Source organism: Bufo gargarizans, chromosome 7 (assembly GCF_014858855.1).
Source record: "Bufo gargarizans isolate SCDJY-AF-19 chromosome 7, ASM1485885v1, whole genome shotgun sequence".
Lineage (NCBI taxonomy): Eukaryota > Metazoa > Chordata > Amphibia > Anura > Bufonidae > Bufo > Bufo gargarizans.
The window spans coordinates 143593174-143611302 of NC_058086.1; the positions used below are offsets into that span (position 1 = coordinate 143593174).

The following is an 18129-nucleotide window of genomic DNA, read 5'->3' on the forward strand; positions in this document are numbered from 1 at the left end:
TGTATTTAGTGCAGCGTATGATGTATACATGTGTGTGATGTACGTAGTGCAGCGTGTGATGTATACATGTGTGTGATGTACGTAGTGCAGCGTGTGATGTATACATGTGTGTGATGTACTTAGTGCAGCGTGTGATGTATGTAGTGCAGCGTGTGAAGTATACATGTGTGTGATGTATTTAGTGCAGCGTATGATGTATACATGTGTGTGATGTACGTAGTGCAGCGTGTGATGTATACATGTGTGTGATGTACGTAGTGCAGCGTGTGATGTATACATGTGTGTGATGTACATAGTGCAGCGTGTGATGTATACATGTGTGTGATGTATGTAGTGCAGCGTGTGATATATACATGTGTGTGATGTATGTAGTGCAGCGTGTGATGTATACATGTGTGTGATGTACATATTTCAGCGTGTGATGTATACATGTGTGTGATGTATGTAGTGCAGCGTGTGATGTACACATGTGTGTGATGTACATAGTGCAGAGTGTGATGTATACATGTGTGTGATGTACGTAGTGCAGTGTGTGATGTATACATGTGTGTGATGTACATAGTGTAGCGTGTGATGTATACATGTGTGTGATGTATGTAGTACAGCGTGTGATGTATACATGTGTGTGATGTATGTAGTACAGCGTGTGATGTATACATGTGTGTGATGTATGTAGTACAGCGTGTGATGTATACATGTGTGTGATGTATGTAGTGCAGTATGTGATGATCACACAATGCTCTACATACATTACACACATTGATACATTACACACTGCACTGTCACCTTCTTCTGCGGGTCCATTTTGATGTCTGGGCTGTAGGCTTCAGCTCCTCAGCCGCCATGCTGCTCGGGCTCCTTGCGTAGCGCGCCCGGCACTCCTTCCCTCAGTCACCCCAGGGAGCCGGACCCTCCTCCTTCCAGCGTCCCCTGCTGCAGGGCGCTGTATCGCTCCGCCCAAACTAACCAATAGCTGTCCGGAGCTTTGTTATTGGTTACTGCAGACAGAGGCAGCATCTCTGCGCTGCCTGTGCCGTTCACAGCACGCCCTGCGCTGATGAAATTGTGTATTGGTACACCTTCGACTTTTTCCAGGGAGTAAAATGGCCTGAACAGGCGTCTATGACGCTTGTACAGGCGTTACTTCGAACTCTGCAGGGGACACTGGTGATGGGGCCTTATTTATACTACGGCCACCGTAGAGGGCATTATATACACTGGGAGCACTATAGGGGGCGGGCCATCATAGATACTGAGGGCAATATGGTGGCTATTATTCATACTGGGGGCACTGTGGGGGTGTATATAAACCAAGGGCAGCGCAGGGGTTGGGATTATCCAAAAGAAAACCAATCACATTCATCCGTTTTTCATGGCTGTTTTTAATGGCAATGAAAAACTAATGCAAGACGGCCATTAAAAACAAACGGCCAGAAAATAGATGCACACATAGATGCAGAACGGCCATGAAAAACGGACAGTATGTCTGTCGTGTGAATGTAGCCTTAGAAACAGAAATAGACTGTACAAATTAGTAGCAACAATAATTGTATTAGTAAGTGCCTTGTATTAACTTCCTCTACATGATAAATGCCATGTATTTGCTGAAGTGAGAGAACCCCTTTAAGTTTGCTTTAAAACAATGGTTTCCATACCGTACATACTGTCCTGGTACAATGCTCAATTGCATCTGAACGAGAATCTAATACAGAATACCATCTGATCAAGAGAAGAGAAGCCCACGTTATAAGTAAACCGCATGAATTAAGTTTTGGAGAAACCACCAGAAGTGTCAAGAAGATCACATGTCGGCAAAATGCCTTTTTAATGCGCTCAAGAAAAAGAGCTGGTAAGGAGTAAGGAGAGGAGCTCCCTGAAGACAGTTCTAGGGATCTTTATAGTGACAGATGCCCGTTAGTAAGTGTTGAATATATGTCTAGGTCTAACTCTGAAAAACATGCACCAGCAGATGGTAGGAAATGATATCGTCCCACGTTGAGTACAATACAGGAAATGGAAAGACAACAGTTTCCCTCCTGTAAGTCTAAGAATATAGTCACCATAAGGCCATGCCGCATTAGAAGATGCTCATGGCTGGGATGGTCATGGAGTTTGGTGGATATACATGAAGAAGTCATGGCAGGCAGAGTTTGAGCGGTAGACCAAAACTGGACAAATTTTCAATGGGCTGGTAACACAGTGAAAAAGCACTTTTGTAACATCAGGAAACAATGGACCTTGTTGCTCAAGCACCGTTGCACCATCCTGATATAGCATGAGAAGGAGGAAAGCTGCTGACACCAGGAGGACAGGGAGTGACACCAGCAGCCACACAATATAACTTTAAGGCTACTTTCACACTTGCGGCAGAGGATTCCAGCAGGCAGTTCTGTCGCCGGAACTGCCTGCCGGATCCGTCAATACATATGCAAACTGATGGCATTAGTTAGACGGATCAGGATGCTGCTCCGTATGACAAATGCTTTGAAATGCCGGATCCGTCTCTCCGGTGTCATCTGGAAAAACGGATCCGGCATTTATTTATTTTCACATTTTTTATGGTCTAAGCATGCGCAGACCGCAATGCCGGATCAGTTTTGCTGGAAAACTCGGGGCCGGATCCGGCATTACTGCATTTCAATGGGACAAAATGCCATATCCGGCATTCCGGCAAGCGTTCTGGAATTTTGGACGGAAATAAAACCGCAGCATGCTGTGGTATTATCTCCGTCCTGAAAAGTCTCAATGACTGAACTGAAGACATCCTGATGCATCCTGAACGGCAGGGGCGTAGCTAAAGGCTCATGGGCCCTGGTGCAAGAGTTAGACTTGGGCCCCCCTTCCCTCAGTGCTTTGTGTGTCTTCTTATGCAGCACAAGGGTATTTGGGCCCCCTCAGGCTCCTGGGCCCGGTAGCGACTGCTACCTCTGCACCCCCTATAGCTACGGCCCTGCTGAACGGATTGCTCTCCATTCAGAATGCATGGGGATAAAACTGATCAGTTCTTTTCCGGTATAGAGCCCCTAGGACAGAACTCAGTGCCGGAAAAGAATAACGCTAGTGTGAAAGTACCCTAACACTTGTGAAATAGTAAAGCAACTCTGATGATGAAAATTTTTGTTCGTGCACCTTAGCAATTATATGAACGTTATTACAAACGACATCCCTGTTAAGCAATGCAATCCGGGCCTGTTTTCTCTCATCCTCCCTTTTAAGTAAAGCAGAATGAAAAATGACCCTTGGTAATAATAAGGAATGGTCCTGGTAACCCATATAAAATGAATCACATGTTCTCTGAATCTGGTCAGAAAATCTACCTTTGTAACCATAGCACAGTATATGATACTAAGGATAGTTTCACACTAGCACTAAAATCTTCCGGCAGGCTGTTCCAGCACAGGAACTTTTTGCAGATCCTCTCAAGCTCTGTCAGGTTACATGGGGACTGTAAGTGGACAGACATTTTCAGGTCTTTCCAGAGATGTTCGATTGGGTTCAAGTCAGGGCCATGTCTGGGCCACTCAAGGATATTCACAAAGTTGTCTCTAAGCCACTCCACACTGTGTTGTCTTGGCTGTGTGCTTAGGGTCATTATCTTGAACTTCTGAGGTCCGGAGCACTCTGAATCATTAATAATATCTCTGTACTTTGCTCCACTCAGCTTTCCCTCAGCCCTGACCAGCCTCCCTGTCCCAACCGATGAAAAACCGCCCAACGCCATACTTCACTTGGGATGGTATTGGGCAGGTGATGAGCAGTCCCTAATTACCTCCAGACATGACAATTAGGTTCATCAGACCAGAGAATCTTGTTTCTCAAAGTGTGAGGGTCATTTAGGTGCTTTTCTGCAAACCCCAGATGTGTGTGTCTCCAGATGTATGTGATCATGTGTCTTTTACTGAGAAGACGCTTCTTTCTGGCCACTTTGCCATAAAGTCCATATTGTACTGCAGGGATGGTTGACCTTCTGGAAGATTGTACAATCTGCACACAGGATCCCTGAAGCTCAGCCAGAGTGACCACTGGGTCACCTCTCTTACCAAGCCACTTCTCTCCCCATTACTTAGTTTGAGGGATGGGGGGGGGAGCTCTAGTAGGAGTCCTGGTTTTTCCAGACTTCTTCCATTTAAGAATTATGGAGGCCACTGTGCTCTTGGGAACTTTTAGTGTAGCTGAATTTGGACTCCAAGCAAGGTGTAGAAACATCTCAGAGATGATCAAGAGAAATGGGAGGTCCCCAGAGATAAATTTCAAGTGTCATAGCAAAGGGGTCTAAATACGTACCGTATGTCCATGCAAAATTTTAGTATTTCCTTTTTTGATAAATTAGCAAAAAAATCTGTTTCCCCCATTCTTAATATGGGTACTGAGTGCAGATCGATGGAGGAAAACTAGATTTCTTTATTTTTGCACAAGGACACAACATAACAAAATGTTAAAAAAGTGAAAGGGGCTGAAGACTTTCTGAATGCACTGTATATGATTTATTTTTTACACCTTTACGCAGGGCTTACAGCTTTTCCAAAAAGTCAGCTGGGCATGGTCAGGTTTAGTGGGAAGGGTGTGACCTCCCAAGGCCAGCAAAGTTACTATTCCCAGCAGAAGAGTTGGAGTAAGTTATGGGCATGGCTAGAGTGCGCAGAAATGTACCATCTCCAACTCCAGCGTGGAGGGAAAGGGGCTACGGGTTCTCCTTATGAATACCAAATGTGTATGGAGACTTAGTGGCAATGCTCCATGGGAAAATAATATGGAGAGTTATTTCCCAGGGAAAGAGAACCATCTTGCTAGTGCCACCTTTTAGAAAGTGGCTTCCTATCAGTCAAAGTCTGACTTCTTAACAAGCCTTGGGACATTACAATGGAAATTAGCCAAGCTAAATATCGATCCATAGACAGCTGTATCTAGGTGTATGCCCCTTATAAGTACACAGAAAGATTCTGGCTGGCGGAGTGAGATGCCTTGGGGACATCTTAGAGGGTACTGGCTCTAATTAAGGAGTCCAGCTGTATATGGAGACTTAGTGGCAATGCTTTGTGGGAAAATAATATACAAAGAGGTATCTCCAAGAGAAAGAAAAACCATCTTGCCAGCTCCACCTTTTGGAAGTAGCGTCGCATGAGTCAAAGTCTGGCTTTTTAAAATGCTTAAAAATAAAAATATATATTAAATTGTATACTTAATTTCCTAAATGCATAGTTCATTGTATGTTTTCTTTGTAGGAATTTAGGAAAGTTTAGAAAGTCTAATCATTGAAATCATGCTATGTTCTATCAATATAAAGCCCCTATTTATCTAAAAACAGTGATAACTAGGAAGGATGTGGAGTCGCAGTCAGTTTCAGGTGGTTGGAGTGTAAAAATAGAGGAGTCTGAGTTGGAAGTTTGGCTTCTTGTATGGCTTTGCACTTGGATATACATTACAAAGGTCCATCTTGGATTCAGCAAGTACAGCCAAGGTTCACAAAGGGTCTCCCACCAGAAGTAAATGTCATGAAAACCACCACATTTGCATACTCGAAACGTGAACTTTCTTGCAAAGTTGCAAAGTCTACAAAATGCAAGGTTTGAAACAGTCAAAGAAACCACATCCTACAACATACTATATGGGGAGACTTCTTTGGCCTCCTTTAATTCTCACAATACAGACCCAGCAGCAATATAACGGCTCAGTTCCCCATTGCATGGCAGGTGATATATATACGAACCAACCTCTTTAAGGAGTTGTCTATAGACTGTTTAACAACTCAAGAATGTACTCATTTTGTAAAATTCGGCAACTTCCTATTTGGCATACAATATACATGCACTCCCCTCTGCCAGGGACTCCAATCAGCATTATCAACAGAAAAGGTTCCCACCTACCCAATAGACTAATTGTAAAGGGGTCGCCCTGAGCACCATACGCTTATTTCAAAGTAAAACATTGATGAGATGTTCTCTGTAAATCTTTTCCAAGTGTTTAATGCTAGCCATAGCTATATGTACTGTACTCTTCTGTCATGAGAGCAGCACACAGCAGTCTGAGCAGTTCAGCTGTGACTCCCCCCAGCCCCTATGTGACCCACCGCCCACCAAACGGAAACCCAGCTCAAACAGCTGCATATTGTCATGCGGAATAATCATATATGCGTGATCATAAATAGAGATGAGCGAATTTCATTTGAAATTCGTTCATACAGGTCCTTCTAAAAAAATTAGCATATTGTGATAAAGTTCATTATTTTCTGTAATGTACTAATAAACATTAGACTTTCATATATTTTAGATTCATTACACACCAACTGAAGTAGTTCAAGCCTTTTATTGTTTTAATATCGATGATTTTGGCATACAGCTCATGAAAACCCAAATTTCCTATCTAAAAAAATTAGCATATTTCATCCGACCAATAAAAGAAAAGTGTTTTTAATACAAAAAAAGTCAACCTTCAAATAATTATGTTCAGTTATGCACTCAATACTTGGTCGAGAATTCTTTTGCAGAAATGACTGCTTCAATGCGGCGTGGCATGGAGGCAATCAGCCTGTGGCACTGCTGAGGTGTTATGGAGGCCCAGGATGCTTCGATAGCGGCCTTAAGCTCATCCAGAGTGTTGGGTCTTGCGTCTCTCAACTTTCTCTTCCCAATATCCCACAGATTCTCTATGGGGTTCAGGTCAGGAGAGTTGGCAGGCCAATTGAGCACAGTAATACCATGGTCAGTAAACCATTTACCAGTGGTTTTGGCACTGTGAGCAGGTGCCAGGTCGTGCTGAAAAATGAAATCTTCATCTCCATAAAGCTTTTCAGCAGATGGAAGCATGAAGTGCTCCAAAATCTCCTGATAGCTAGCTGCATTGACCCTGCCCTTGATAAAACACAGTGGACCAACACCAGCAGCTGACATGGCACCCAGACCATCACTGACTGTGGGTACTTGACACTGGACTTCAGGCATTTTGGCATTTCCCTCTCCCCAGTCTTCCTCCAGACTCTGGCACCTTGATTTCCGAATGACATGCAACAGTCCAGTGCTGCTTCTCTGTAGCCCAGGTCAGGCGCTTCTGCCGCTGTTTCTGGTTCAAAAGTGGCTTGACCTGGGGAATGCGGCACCTGTAGCCCATTTCCTGCACACGCCTGTACACGGTGGCTCTGGATGTTTCTACTCCAGACTCAGTCCACTGCTTCTGCAGGTCCCCCAAGGTCTAGAATCGGTCCTTCTCCACAATCTTCCTCAGGGCCCGGTCACCTCTTCTCGTTGTGCAGCGTTTTCTGCCACACTTTTTCCTTCCCACAGACTTCCCACTGAGGTGCCTTGATACAGCACTCTGGAAACAGCCTATTCGTTCAGAAATTTCTTTCTGTGTCTTACCCTCTTGCTTGAGGGTGTCAATGATGGCCTTCTGGACAGCAGTCAGGTCGGCAGTCTTACCCATGATTGTGGTTTTGAGTAATGAACCAGGCTGGGAGTTTTTAAAAGCCCCAGGAATCTTTTGTAGGTGTTTAGAGTTAATTAGTTGATTCAGATGATTAGGTTAATAGCTCGTTTAGAGAACCTTTTCATGATATGCTAATTTTTTTAGATAGGAATTTTGGGTTTTCATGAGCTGTATGCCAAAATCATCAATATTAAAACAATAAAAGGCTTGAACTACTTCAGTTGGTGTGTAATGAATCTAAAATATTTGAAAGTCTAATGTCTATCAGTACATTACAGAAAATAATGAACTTTATCACAATATGCTAATTTTTTTAGAAGGACCTGTACTTCGTTTGCTGGTAAAAGGTGAATTGCATTATGGATTCCGTTACCACAGACCATAACGCAATTCTATGACGGAATGCATAACAGAATGCCTTTATAGGCATTCCGTTATTCATTCCATGATAATAGAAGTCTATGGGCTGCAAAGCGGATCCTCTCCTGATTCTGAGTCCTCCACAGCTTAACGGAAACGGGAAGGATCCGTTTTGCAGCCCATAGACTTCTATTATAACAGAATGAATAACGGAACATTCTGTCATATAATTGTGTTATGGTCCGTGGTAACGGCATCCATAACGTAATTCACCTTAAACGAAGCGTGAATGAATTCCATAACCTCCAGGCAGCATGTTATAGAGCAGCAGGAGCTGAGCAGATTGATAAATAGTTTTGCAATAAAACATTCAGTAAGGGTACTTTCACACTTGCGGCAGGACGGATCCGACAGGCTGTTCACCCTGTCGGATCCGTCCTTCCGCTATTTCGCAGGCGCAGCGAAAGGGCCCCGGACTAAAAGTCCTGCATGTCCGACTTTTTAGTCCGGAGGCCTCTCACCGCGAACTGCCGTACTGCACCGGAGCTCCGCCCCGTCCCTATTATAGTCAATGGGGACGAAGCGGCGGTCCGGCGGCACGGCGAAATAGAGGAAGGATGGATCCGACAGGGTGTACAGCCTGTCGGATCCGTCCTGCCGCAAGTGTGAAAGTACCCTAAAAGGTCCGCGCTGTGCTTGATTGGGAGCTTCCTGAGAATCAGAAGGCGCTGATGTGCTTTTTGGGTTTTGCCAATTATTACAGGAAGTTCATTTTGAATTTTTCATCTGTTGTTAAGCCACTCACTGATATGACTAAAAAGGGGGTAGATTTTTCCTCCTGGTCGGTAGATGCACGTAAGGCCTTTTCTAGTATCAAAGAGAGTTTTGCTTCCGCTCCCATCTTGGTACAACCTGATGTCTCTCTACCTTTCATTGTTGAGGTGGACGCTTCTGAGGTGGGTGTGGGTGCGGTCTTGTCTCAGGGTCCCTCTCCTGCCAAATGGCGACCGTGTGCCTTTTTCTCAAAGAAACTATCCTCTGCAGAGAGAAATTACGATGTGGGAGATAGGGAGTTGTTGGCCATCAAATTAGCTTTTGAGGAATGTTGCCATTGGTTAGAGGGAGCCAGACAACCTATTACCGTGACCATAAGAATCTGGCCTACTTTGAGTCAGCCAAGCGTCTGAACCCGAGACAGGCCAGATGGTCTTTATTCTTTTCCAGGTTTAATTTTGTTGTCACGTTCCACCCTGGGGTTAAAAATGTGAAGGCCGATGCCCTGTCACGTTGTTTTCCGGGAGGGGGGAACTTTGAAGACCCGGGTCCCATTTTGGCTGAAGGGGTGGTCGTCTCTGCTCTTTACCCTGATTTGGAGGCAGAGGTTCAGGCAGCCCAGGCAGAGGCTCCTGATCTTTGTCCTCCTGGGAGGTTGTTTGTGCCTCTTGCTTTACGACTCAAGGTTTTTAATGAGCATCACGATACTGTCCTTGCTGGGCACCCGGGGAGCAGAGCCACAGTGGATCTCATTGCTCGGAGATTCTGGTGGCCGGCTCTTCGTAAGACGGTTGAGGGTTTTGTGGCAGCCTGCGAGACCTGCGCTCGTGCCAAGGTCTCTCATTCACGGCCATCGGGTCCTCTCCTCCCGTTACCCATTCCTTCCCGTCCTTGGATGCATCTGTCCATGGATTTCATTACGGATCTGCCTCGTTCCTCGGGGAAGACTGTGATTTTGGTAGTAGTAGACCGTTTTAGCAAAATGGCGCATTTCATTCCTTTTCCTGGGTTACCCAATGCTAAAACGCTGGCGCAGGCATTTGTTGATCACATTGTCAAACTGCATGGCATTCTTTCAGACATAGTCTCGGATAGCGGCACGCAGTTTGTTTCCAGTTTCTGGAAGGCCTTCTGTTCTCGCTTGGGGGTTCGGTTGTCGTTCTCTTCTGCTTTTCAACCGCAGTCGAATGACCAGACTGAACATCTCAATTAGAATCTGGAGACATATTTGCGCTGTTTTGTGACTGAGAATCAGGAGGATTGATGTTCTTTTTTGTCCCTTGCTGAGTTTGCTTTAAATAACCGTCGCCAGGAGTCTTCGGATAAGTCACCATTTTTTGGTGCATATGGGTTTCATCCGCAGTTTGGGACATTCTCTGGAGAGGGGTCTTCTGGTTCACCTGATGAGGAGAGATTTTCCTCATCTTTGTCATTTATTTGGCAAAAGATTCAGGGTAATCTGAAGAGGATGAGTGAGAGATATAAGCGTGTGGCGGATAGGAGATGTGTGCCTGGTCCGGACCTGAATGTGGGTGATCTGGTGTGGTTGTCTACTAAGAATATCAAATTGAAGGTTCCCTCCTGGAAGTTGGGTCCTAAGTTTATTGGGCCTTACAAGATCTTGTCCGTCATCAATCCCGTTGCCTTTCGTCTTGATCTTCCTCAGACTTGGAAGATCCATAATGTTTTTCACAAGTCCCTATTAAAACCTTATGTCCAACCCACTGTACCCTCCTCTTTGCCTCCTCCTCCGATTGTGGTTGATGGTAATCTTGAATTTCAGGTCTCTAGGATTGTGGATTCTCACATTATCCGCGGTTCTCTCCAGTACCTCGTTCATTGGGAGGGTTATGGTCCTGAGGAGAGGATGTGGGTCCCAGTGGCGGACATTAAGGCCACTCGTCTCATCAGGGCTTTCCATAGGTCCCATCCTGAGAAGGTGGGCTCTGCGTGTCCGGAGTCCACTCGTAGAAGGAGGGGTACTGTCACCGCTAGATCTCTGAGAAGCTCGGACAGACGTTTTTCAGTACCTCTTGCTTGAGGTTGTTTTGTTTTGGTTTCGTTTTGTCATCTCGTTTCCCTCTCTCAGCTGTCATCTAGTTGCACTGATTGCATCCCTATATATCCCCTCCCATACTGCATCACTTTGCGGTTTATACAACTTCCTGGATTGTGCTCACTGCTAGAGGCTGCAACTGCTGGGTCCTCAGTAAGTCTTTTCCTTTATTTGTGTTTTCCTGTTGGCTTGATTCTAGGTGACCCTGACTCCCTCCGTATTAAGTGCAGGGAGCCGGTGGTCGTGTCCCCTCACTATTGTAGGGTTTTCAGGTGTCACTCAGTCTAGGTGTGAGCATGCAATTTTCTATCATTAAGATCTTTGCATGGGCTGAGCAGTCAGGGAGAGCTCTAGGGCTTTTATAGGGCTCATCCATATGTTCCTTAGTTTGGGATCAAGTCAGTTGGATCTTTATTTGTGACTTCTTGTTTTCTGCAACACCATCCGTGACATCCCCACTGAGACCAGTGATTGATGCAGTCACATACTTAGAAACCAAATGATCTGCTACCTTGCGGGGCCAGCGTAGTGGTGGCCTATAGTGAGTATTTAGGCTACTTTCATATCGGCGATTTCCTTCCCGGTTTTGAGATCCAGCGGAGGAAAACGCTTCAGTTTGATTTAAAAAGGTTATCCAAGACTATTAAGTGTCCCCCATATGCCCGGGCCCCTCATATTGAATCTACTTACCTGGCTCCCCGCTCCCTGCGCCACCCCTGGTCACCGCACCGCCGCTGCTGCTTCTTCCTGTGTGCGGATGAAAACATCCGGTGTTGGGTGGGAGCAGACAATGGCAGGCGGTGACGGGAACGAGCCTCCCTAGTATCGTGGGTGGCTCATCCCTGAACCCTCCTGCCATTGGCTGCTCTCCCCCGACACTGGATGTTTCCATCCGCGCACGGGGAGAAGCAGCAGCGGTTCTCGCAGCCTCTACAAAAAGTAAGATACTGAACAAACCCCTTTAACGCCATTTAACGCAGGCTAATGATCAGTAAAATGAATGTTTGTATGCACGTTTGTTCCCGATCATTGCCCCGTGCATAAATATCCAGTGATCAGCCAAAGAACGCTGATCGCAACTTTTATACAGGCATAAAACTGATCGATTGCAGCCAACAAGCAATGCATCTATGAGAGGAACTGTACGAGTGACCACGAGAACAATCCTGCGGTCAAAACCTCCCTGATACTTTCCTCATGAAAAATAAAGTAAGGGTACTTTCATATTTGTGTTGTTGGATTCGGGCAGGCAGTTCTGGAAATCCATATGCAAACGGATAGCATTTGTAGACGGATCCGGATCCGTCTCACAAATGCAATGCAAAACCGGATCCGTCTCTCTGGTGTCATCCGGAAAAACGGATCCGGTATATATTTTTTTCACGCGCAGACTGGAAAACCAGATCCGTTTTTCCAGAACACTTGGTGCCGGATCCGGCATTAATGCATTTCAATGGAAAATAATGCCGGCAAGTGTTCCAGAATTTTGAACGGAGAAAATACTGCAGCATGCCAAATATTGTAAGAGTGACTGAACTGAAGACAACCTGATGTATACTGAACGGATTGCTCTCCACTCAAAATGCATTAGGATAAAACTGATCAGTTTTTTCCAGTATTAAGCCCCTAAGACGGAACTCAATGCCGGAAAAGTTTAACGCAAGTGTGAAAGTACCCTAAACTAGTGTCGTTCGGCTTCCTGTATCATCAATCGGTGATTGTCATGGCCGATTCCACCCGTGTAAAAGGACTCTTAGTTATAACGGATTCTGACAAGTTTTCACTTTACAGTTCAAAGGGTTGTGTCACTTCAGCAAATAGCATTTATCATGTAGAGGAAGTTAATACAAGGCTCTTACTAATGTATTGTGATTACCAATATTGCTTCCTTTGCTGGCTTGATTAATTTTTCCATTGCATTGCATTATACACTGCTCGTTTCCATTGTGACGACCACCCTGTAATGCATCAGTAGTGGTCGTGCTTGTACACTACAGGAAAAAGCACCAGCCTATGTGAGCTCCCGCAGTCCCGGCCACCAGAGAGGCTGATGCTTTTTCCAATAGTGTGCAAGCACAACCACCGCTGATGGATTACAGGGTAACCATGGAAAGGAGCAGGGTATAGGATGAAAGGAAAATGAATCCAGCCAGCATAGGAGGCAAGTTAGATAATAGCAATACATTAGTAAGTGCCTTGTATTAACTTCCCATACATGATAAATGCCTCTTGATGAAGTGAGACAACCCCTTTCAGGACACTATGGGTGGGAGTCATACTGGCTGCCATATTAGTAGTCCCCGAGATTCCTCATATAAAGTCATAATAGTGACTTGTGTCTATATAGTCCTGATCAAAAGTTTAAGACTACTTGAAAAATGGCAAAAAAATCATACTTTACATTGTTGGATCTAAACAAGGTTCCAAGTAGAGCTCCAACATGCAACAAGAAGAAATGGGAGTGAGACAAAACATTTTTTGAGCATTTAATTAATTGAAAACAACGAATAAACTGAAACAGGCTGTTTTTCATCTGATCCAAATTTTAGGACCACATGTCTTTAAAAGGACAAATCTGTGCAAAGATGTGGATTCATTGTCATTTCCTGTCAGGTAGTCACACGTTGTGATGGCAAAGGCAAAAAAACTCTCCCTTTTTGAACGTGGTCGGGTTGTTGAACTGCATAAGCAGCGTCTCTCACAGCGCGCCATCGCTGCTGAGGTGGGACGCAGTAAGACAGTCATTTGGAATTTCTTAAATGATCCTGAGGGTTATGGAACAAAAAAGTCAAGTGGAAGACCAAAAAAAAATGTCACCAGCACTAAGCCGGAGGATCCAATTGGCTGTCCGTCAAGACACTGGACGATCCTCAACCCAAATTAAGGCCCTTACTGGTGCTGACTGCAGCCCCATAACCATCAGACGGCATCTGAGACTGAAGGGCTTCAAAAACAAAAAACATCTTCAAAGACCTTGTCTCCTTGAACGCCACAGAACTGCTCGTTTGGACTTTGCAAGAGAGCACCAAACATGGGACATTCAAAGGTGGAAGAAAGTTTTATTCTCTGATGAGAAAAAATGTAACCTTGATGGTCCTGATGGTTTCCAACATTACTGGCATGACAAGCAGATCCCACCTGAGATGTTTTCTACGCGCCACAGTGGAGGGGGCGCCATAATGGTCTGGGGTGCTTTATCCTTTAGTGGAACAATGGAGCTTCAGGAAGTGCAGGGGCGTAAAACGGCCTCTGGCTATGTCCAGATGTTGCAAAGAGCATTCCTCATGACTGAGGGCCCTCGTCTGTGTGGGAACGACTGGGTTTTTCAACAGGACAACGCTACAGTACACAATGCCCGCAGGACAAGGGACTTCTTCTAGGGGAATAACATCACTCTTTTGGCCCATCCTGCATGTTCCCCTGATCTAAATCAAATTGAGAACCTTTGGGGATGGACGGCAAGGGAAGTTTACAAAAATGGACAACAGTTCCAGACAGTAGATGGCCTTCGTGCGGCCGTCTTCACCACTTGGAGAAATGTTCCCGCTCACCTCATGGAAACGCTTGCATCAAGCATGCCAAAACAAATTTTAGAAGTGATCAACAATAACGGCGGAGCTACTGATTACTCAGTTCATGTATGACAATTGGATTTCTGTTTTGGGGGGGTTTAGTATTTTTTTGGAGGTGTGGTCCTAAACTTTTGATCAGCTGAAAAACTGCCTGTTTCAGTTTATTCATTGTTTTCATTAAATTGAATGCTCAAAAAATGTTTTGTCTCACTCCCATTTCTTCTTGTTGCATGTTGAAGCTCTACTTGGAACCTTGTTAAGATCCAGCCATGCAAAATATGATTTTTTGCCATTTTTCAAGTGGTCTTAAACTTTTGATCAGGACTGTATAACTGTAAATGCTCTTAGTAGACATACGATATAATGAGCACCTGTCTATTCTTGATCTATGACCAAGAGGTTCAAGTCCTTATTATCTAAAATGTGCACTCAGCATCCAGCATCTTGTCAGACATTAGCAGAACAATGACCCTCATCATAGCCTCTCAGTACAGTGAGTCCATTCTGTTCGGCACCAGTAAACTCTGACACAAGTTCATTATTAGGGAGCAGATACAAAGCCGGCGGGAGGCACACTGACAGACGTTCACAGCGCTGTACATTGTTATCAGAAGATACAAAACATAGACAAGTGATACGTTGTATCCGCAAAGGAAGATCGCGGTACAGTGTGGACAAGAAAAGACTACACATACCAGGAAATATACAAAAAGCATGGAGATAAAGGGAAACTCCAGCACAACAGTCCTTTTGATGGACTGTGATTCGGATGTTGCCTAGCAGGTGACTGTGGAGGATCTCCTCACTTCTGTTACCTGCAGGTCTGGCGGTACATGCTGGTAATGGGTCCAAGTAAGGACTGGAGTGCGAGTTCACCTCACTTCATAATGTCACATAGATATATATATTTATATACTGAATATATCAAACATTTACGTCATATTGATACCCACATTTAGAAATACCAATTTGACCAATTTCTGCCAATAGTCTAAATTCATTAAAGGGGTTTTCTGAGATTTTAATACTGACGACCAGAGATAAGTGAAGTGAGCTTCAGATCCTAGATCAAAACTTCGGATTAATCCTGTACGGAAATCAGTCTCCGTACAACATTAAAATGTACGGCCTCCGACGAGGCAAAACGAATGAATCCCAAAGTCATGAGATTTTGGTGAATAACTTCAGTATTTGATTTTTAAACTGAAAAACCATTTTAACTTGGATCCGAACTCAGGTTCTCGCAAGACTTCGGGAATAACTCACTTCGCCTCGTCGGAAGCCATACATTTTAATGCTGTACAGAGACAGATCTCCGAACAGCATCAATCCGAAGTTTTGTGCAAAGCGAATTCGGACCTAGGATCCGAAGATCTCTTTGTTCATCCCTACTGACGACCTATCTTCTGGAAGGTCATCAGTATCTAATCGATGATGGTCCAACACCCGGGACCCCCGGCGATCAGCTGTTTGAGAAGGCACCGGCGTTGTGAGCGCCGAGGTTTTCTCACAGATTTTTCTAGGCCAGTGACGTCACGTTCACCACTCACATGGCCATGTGAATGGTTCACCATCACTGACCTAGACCACACTTGGGGTACTTTCACATTAGCGTTTTTCTTTTCCGGCATAGAGTTCCGTCCTAGGGGCTCAATACCGGAAAAGAACGGATCAGTTTCATCCCCATGCATTCTGAATGGAGAGCAATCCGTTCAGGATACATCAGGATGTCTTCAGTTCAGTCGTTTTGACTGATCAGGCAAAAGAGAAAACCGTAGCATGCTACGGTTTTATCTCTGGCGAAAAAGACTTGCCTGAATGCCGGAACCGGCATTTTTCCCCATAGGAATGTATTAGTGGCGGATCAGGCATTCTAAATACCGGAATGCCGGATCCGTCCTGCATGCGCAGACCGGTAAAAAATTGAAAAAAGATACGACGGACCCGTCTGTCCGCATGACAAACGGAGAGACGCATCCGTTCTCGCTATGTATTTGTGAGACGGATCCGGATGCGTCTCACAAATGCTTTCAGTCACATCCAGATCGGCGGATCCGGCGGGCAGTTCCGACGACAGAACTGCTTGCCGGATCACACTGCCGCAAGTGTGAAAGTAGACTTAGGCCCAACAGAAGCTGCAGAATCACGGGGGCATTATACGGTAATAATATTACATTTTTACAAGTATTAGCCTATTTCGAAGATCTATCCAAATGTTGGACAGCTCCTAAAAATGCGCAGCGTGGCGGCTCAGTGGTGGCCAAACCAAGCTTGAATCTGACCAGGGCAAAAGCGCCATATTTTCATCCCGTCTGGATGAGTTATCAAAAGGCCACTCCGATTTTACTGGCAATGCCCTCAACACTGCACGATGCCAATGGATGCCCACTACTATCAAAGGGCGCACTGCACGCGTTCAAGGGGTGCAGCAATCTGAGCCAAGATGGCCCTAGACCGTGAGCCCCATACTGTGTATAGCGCTCAGGTAGGTGTTGGCGCTATAGAAATACTGCCGGGTAGTCGTATGCAGGACACGGGTACAGATATGGCACCTATAGGTGCTCGGCCACACAGTCAGTGGTGATGAAACGCGGGCGACTACTGACCTGGGACATCTGCGGGCGAAGATTGATGTCCTTCAAGTTAACGCAGCTGGGCTGGAGGTTCTTGAGCAGCTGGCACAGAAGGACCCCATCCCGGAGGGTCTGCGCCAGGTCGAATACCTGCGCCGTGTCCCATGTCACCCTGTGGTTGGGTGGCAGCACCCTGCACCTGATCAACCACTGGGCGCACTGTCTCCAAGGCTCCATTGGTGCAGTTCTAATGATAAAAGTGCTGGATGCTGAGAAAGTAGTGGGGGCACTGGGGACTGCCAGGGGGCTGCTGACTGCTCCAAGTTCCAGGACTAGGGGTCCTCCTGAGGAGGACAGCGCAGGGCGGTCAGCAGCAGCAGCAGGCGCACAGCAGGGTCACCGGCTCTCCTCCTCCAGGCTCCGCTTCATGCTGGCAGCACCCCAGCTCCGTCACCTGCACTCCGCGCTGCTCCTCAGTGTCACTCCCTAGGACTTGCCGCTACTTAGCAAGCAGCAGCTGCGCCCCTCCCTGTGGAGCGGCTGTCAGTCACCGCGCCTGGCGCCCATCCTCACTGTCTGCTCTCTGTCCGTGTCCGGGCGCCTCTCCACAGCTGCCCAGGGCTGCAGCGCCTCTGTCACGCATGCGCAGCGCGGTGCATGTGGATGTGTGACACTACCTGCTGTCATTACACAGGAGGAGGGGGAGCTGCTGACATGGGCGGCTGCTGTGTCCTGCTGTCAGGGGGAGCTCTAAACCTCAGCTACAAAGCCTTAAAGGGGTGGTCTCACTTCAGCAAATGGCAGTTATCACCTAGACAAAGTTATTACACGGCATTTACTAATGTATTGTGATTGTCCATATTGACTCTTTTGCTGGCTTTCTTCATTTTTCCATCACATTATACACTGTATCCAGGGGGTACGACCACCATGGAATTCAGCCATTGTGGTCCTGTTTGCACACAAAAGTGCCAGCCTCTCTGGTGGCCTGGACAGCAGGACTATGCATAGGCCGGCGCATTCTCTTATAGCAGAGATCAGCTTCCTCCGGCGTTCCAGTTGTGGTGAAACTACAACTCCCAGCATGCACACTTGATTGGCAGTTCTCAGAACTCCCAAAGAAAGCAAATGGGGCATGTTGGGAGGTGTAGTTTCACAACAGCTGGAGGTTGCTGACCCCTGTCCTATAGTGTACAAGAACGACCACCGCTCCTGAATTGCTAGGTGGTTGTAACCATGGAAACAAGCAGTATATAATGTGATGGAAAATGAATTCGGCCAGCAAAGGAGGCAACATGGATAATCACGATACATTAGTAAGTGGCTTGTAGTAACGTAATCATTTACTGAAGTGAGACCACCCCTTTAAGGGCTG

At 45.8% G+C, this 18129-nt stretch overlaps 1 protein-coding gene across 2 annotated transcripts in view; it reads right to left on the reverse strand.

The window, feature by feature from the left end:
* The window catches only part of VAV3 (vav guanine nucleotide exchange factor 3), a 207952-nt gene extending 190558 nt beyond the window's left edge, over positions 1-17394 (reverse strand). For both annotated transcript variants that reach the window (XM_044302172.1, XM_044302173.1), the window contains exon 1: positions 16788-17394. In XM_044302172.1, the coding sequence (XP_044158107.1) occupies positions 16788-16991 (204 nt within the window). In that variant the 5' untranslated portion in view covers positions 16992-17394. The remainder of the gene's footprint in view (positions 1-16787) is intronic.
* Between the last annotated feature and the right edge of the window lie 735 nt (positions 17395-18129).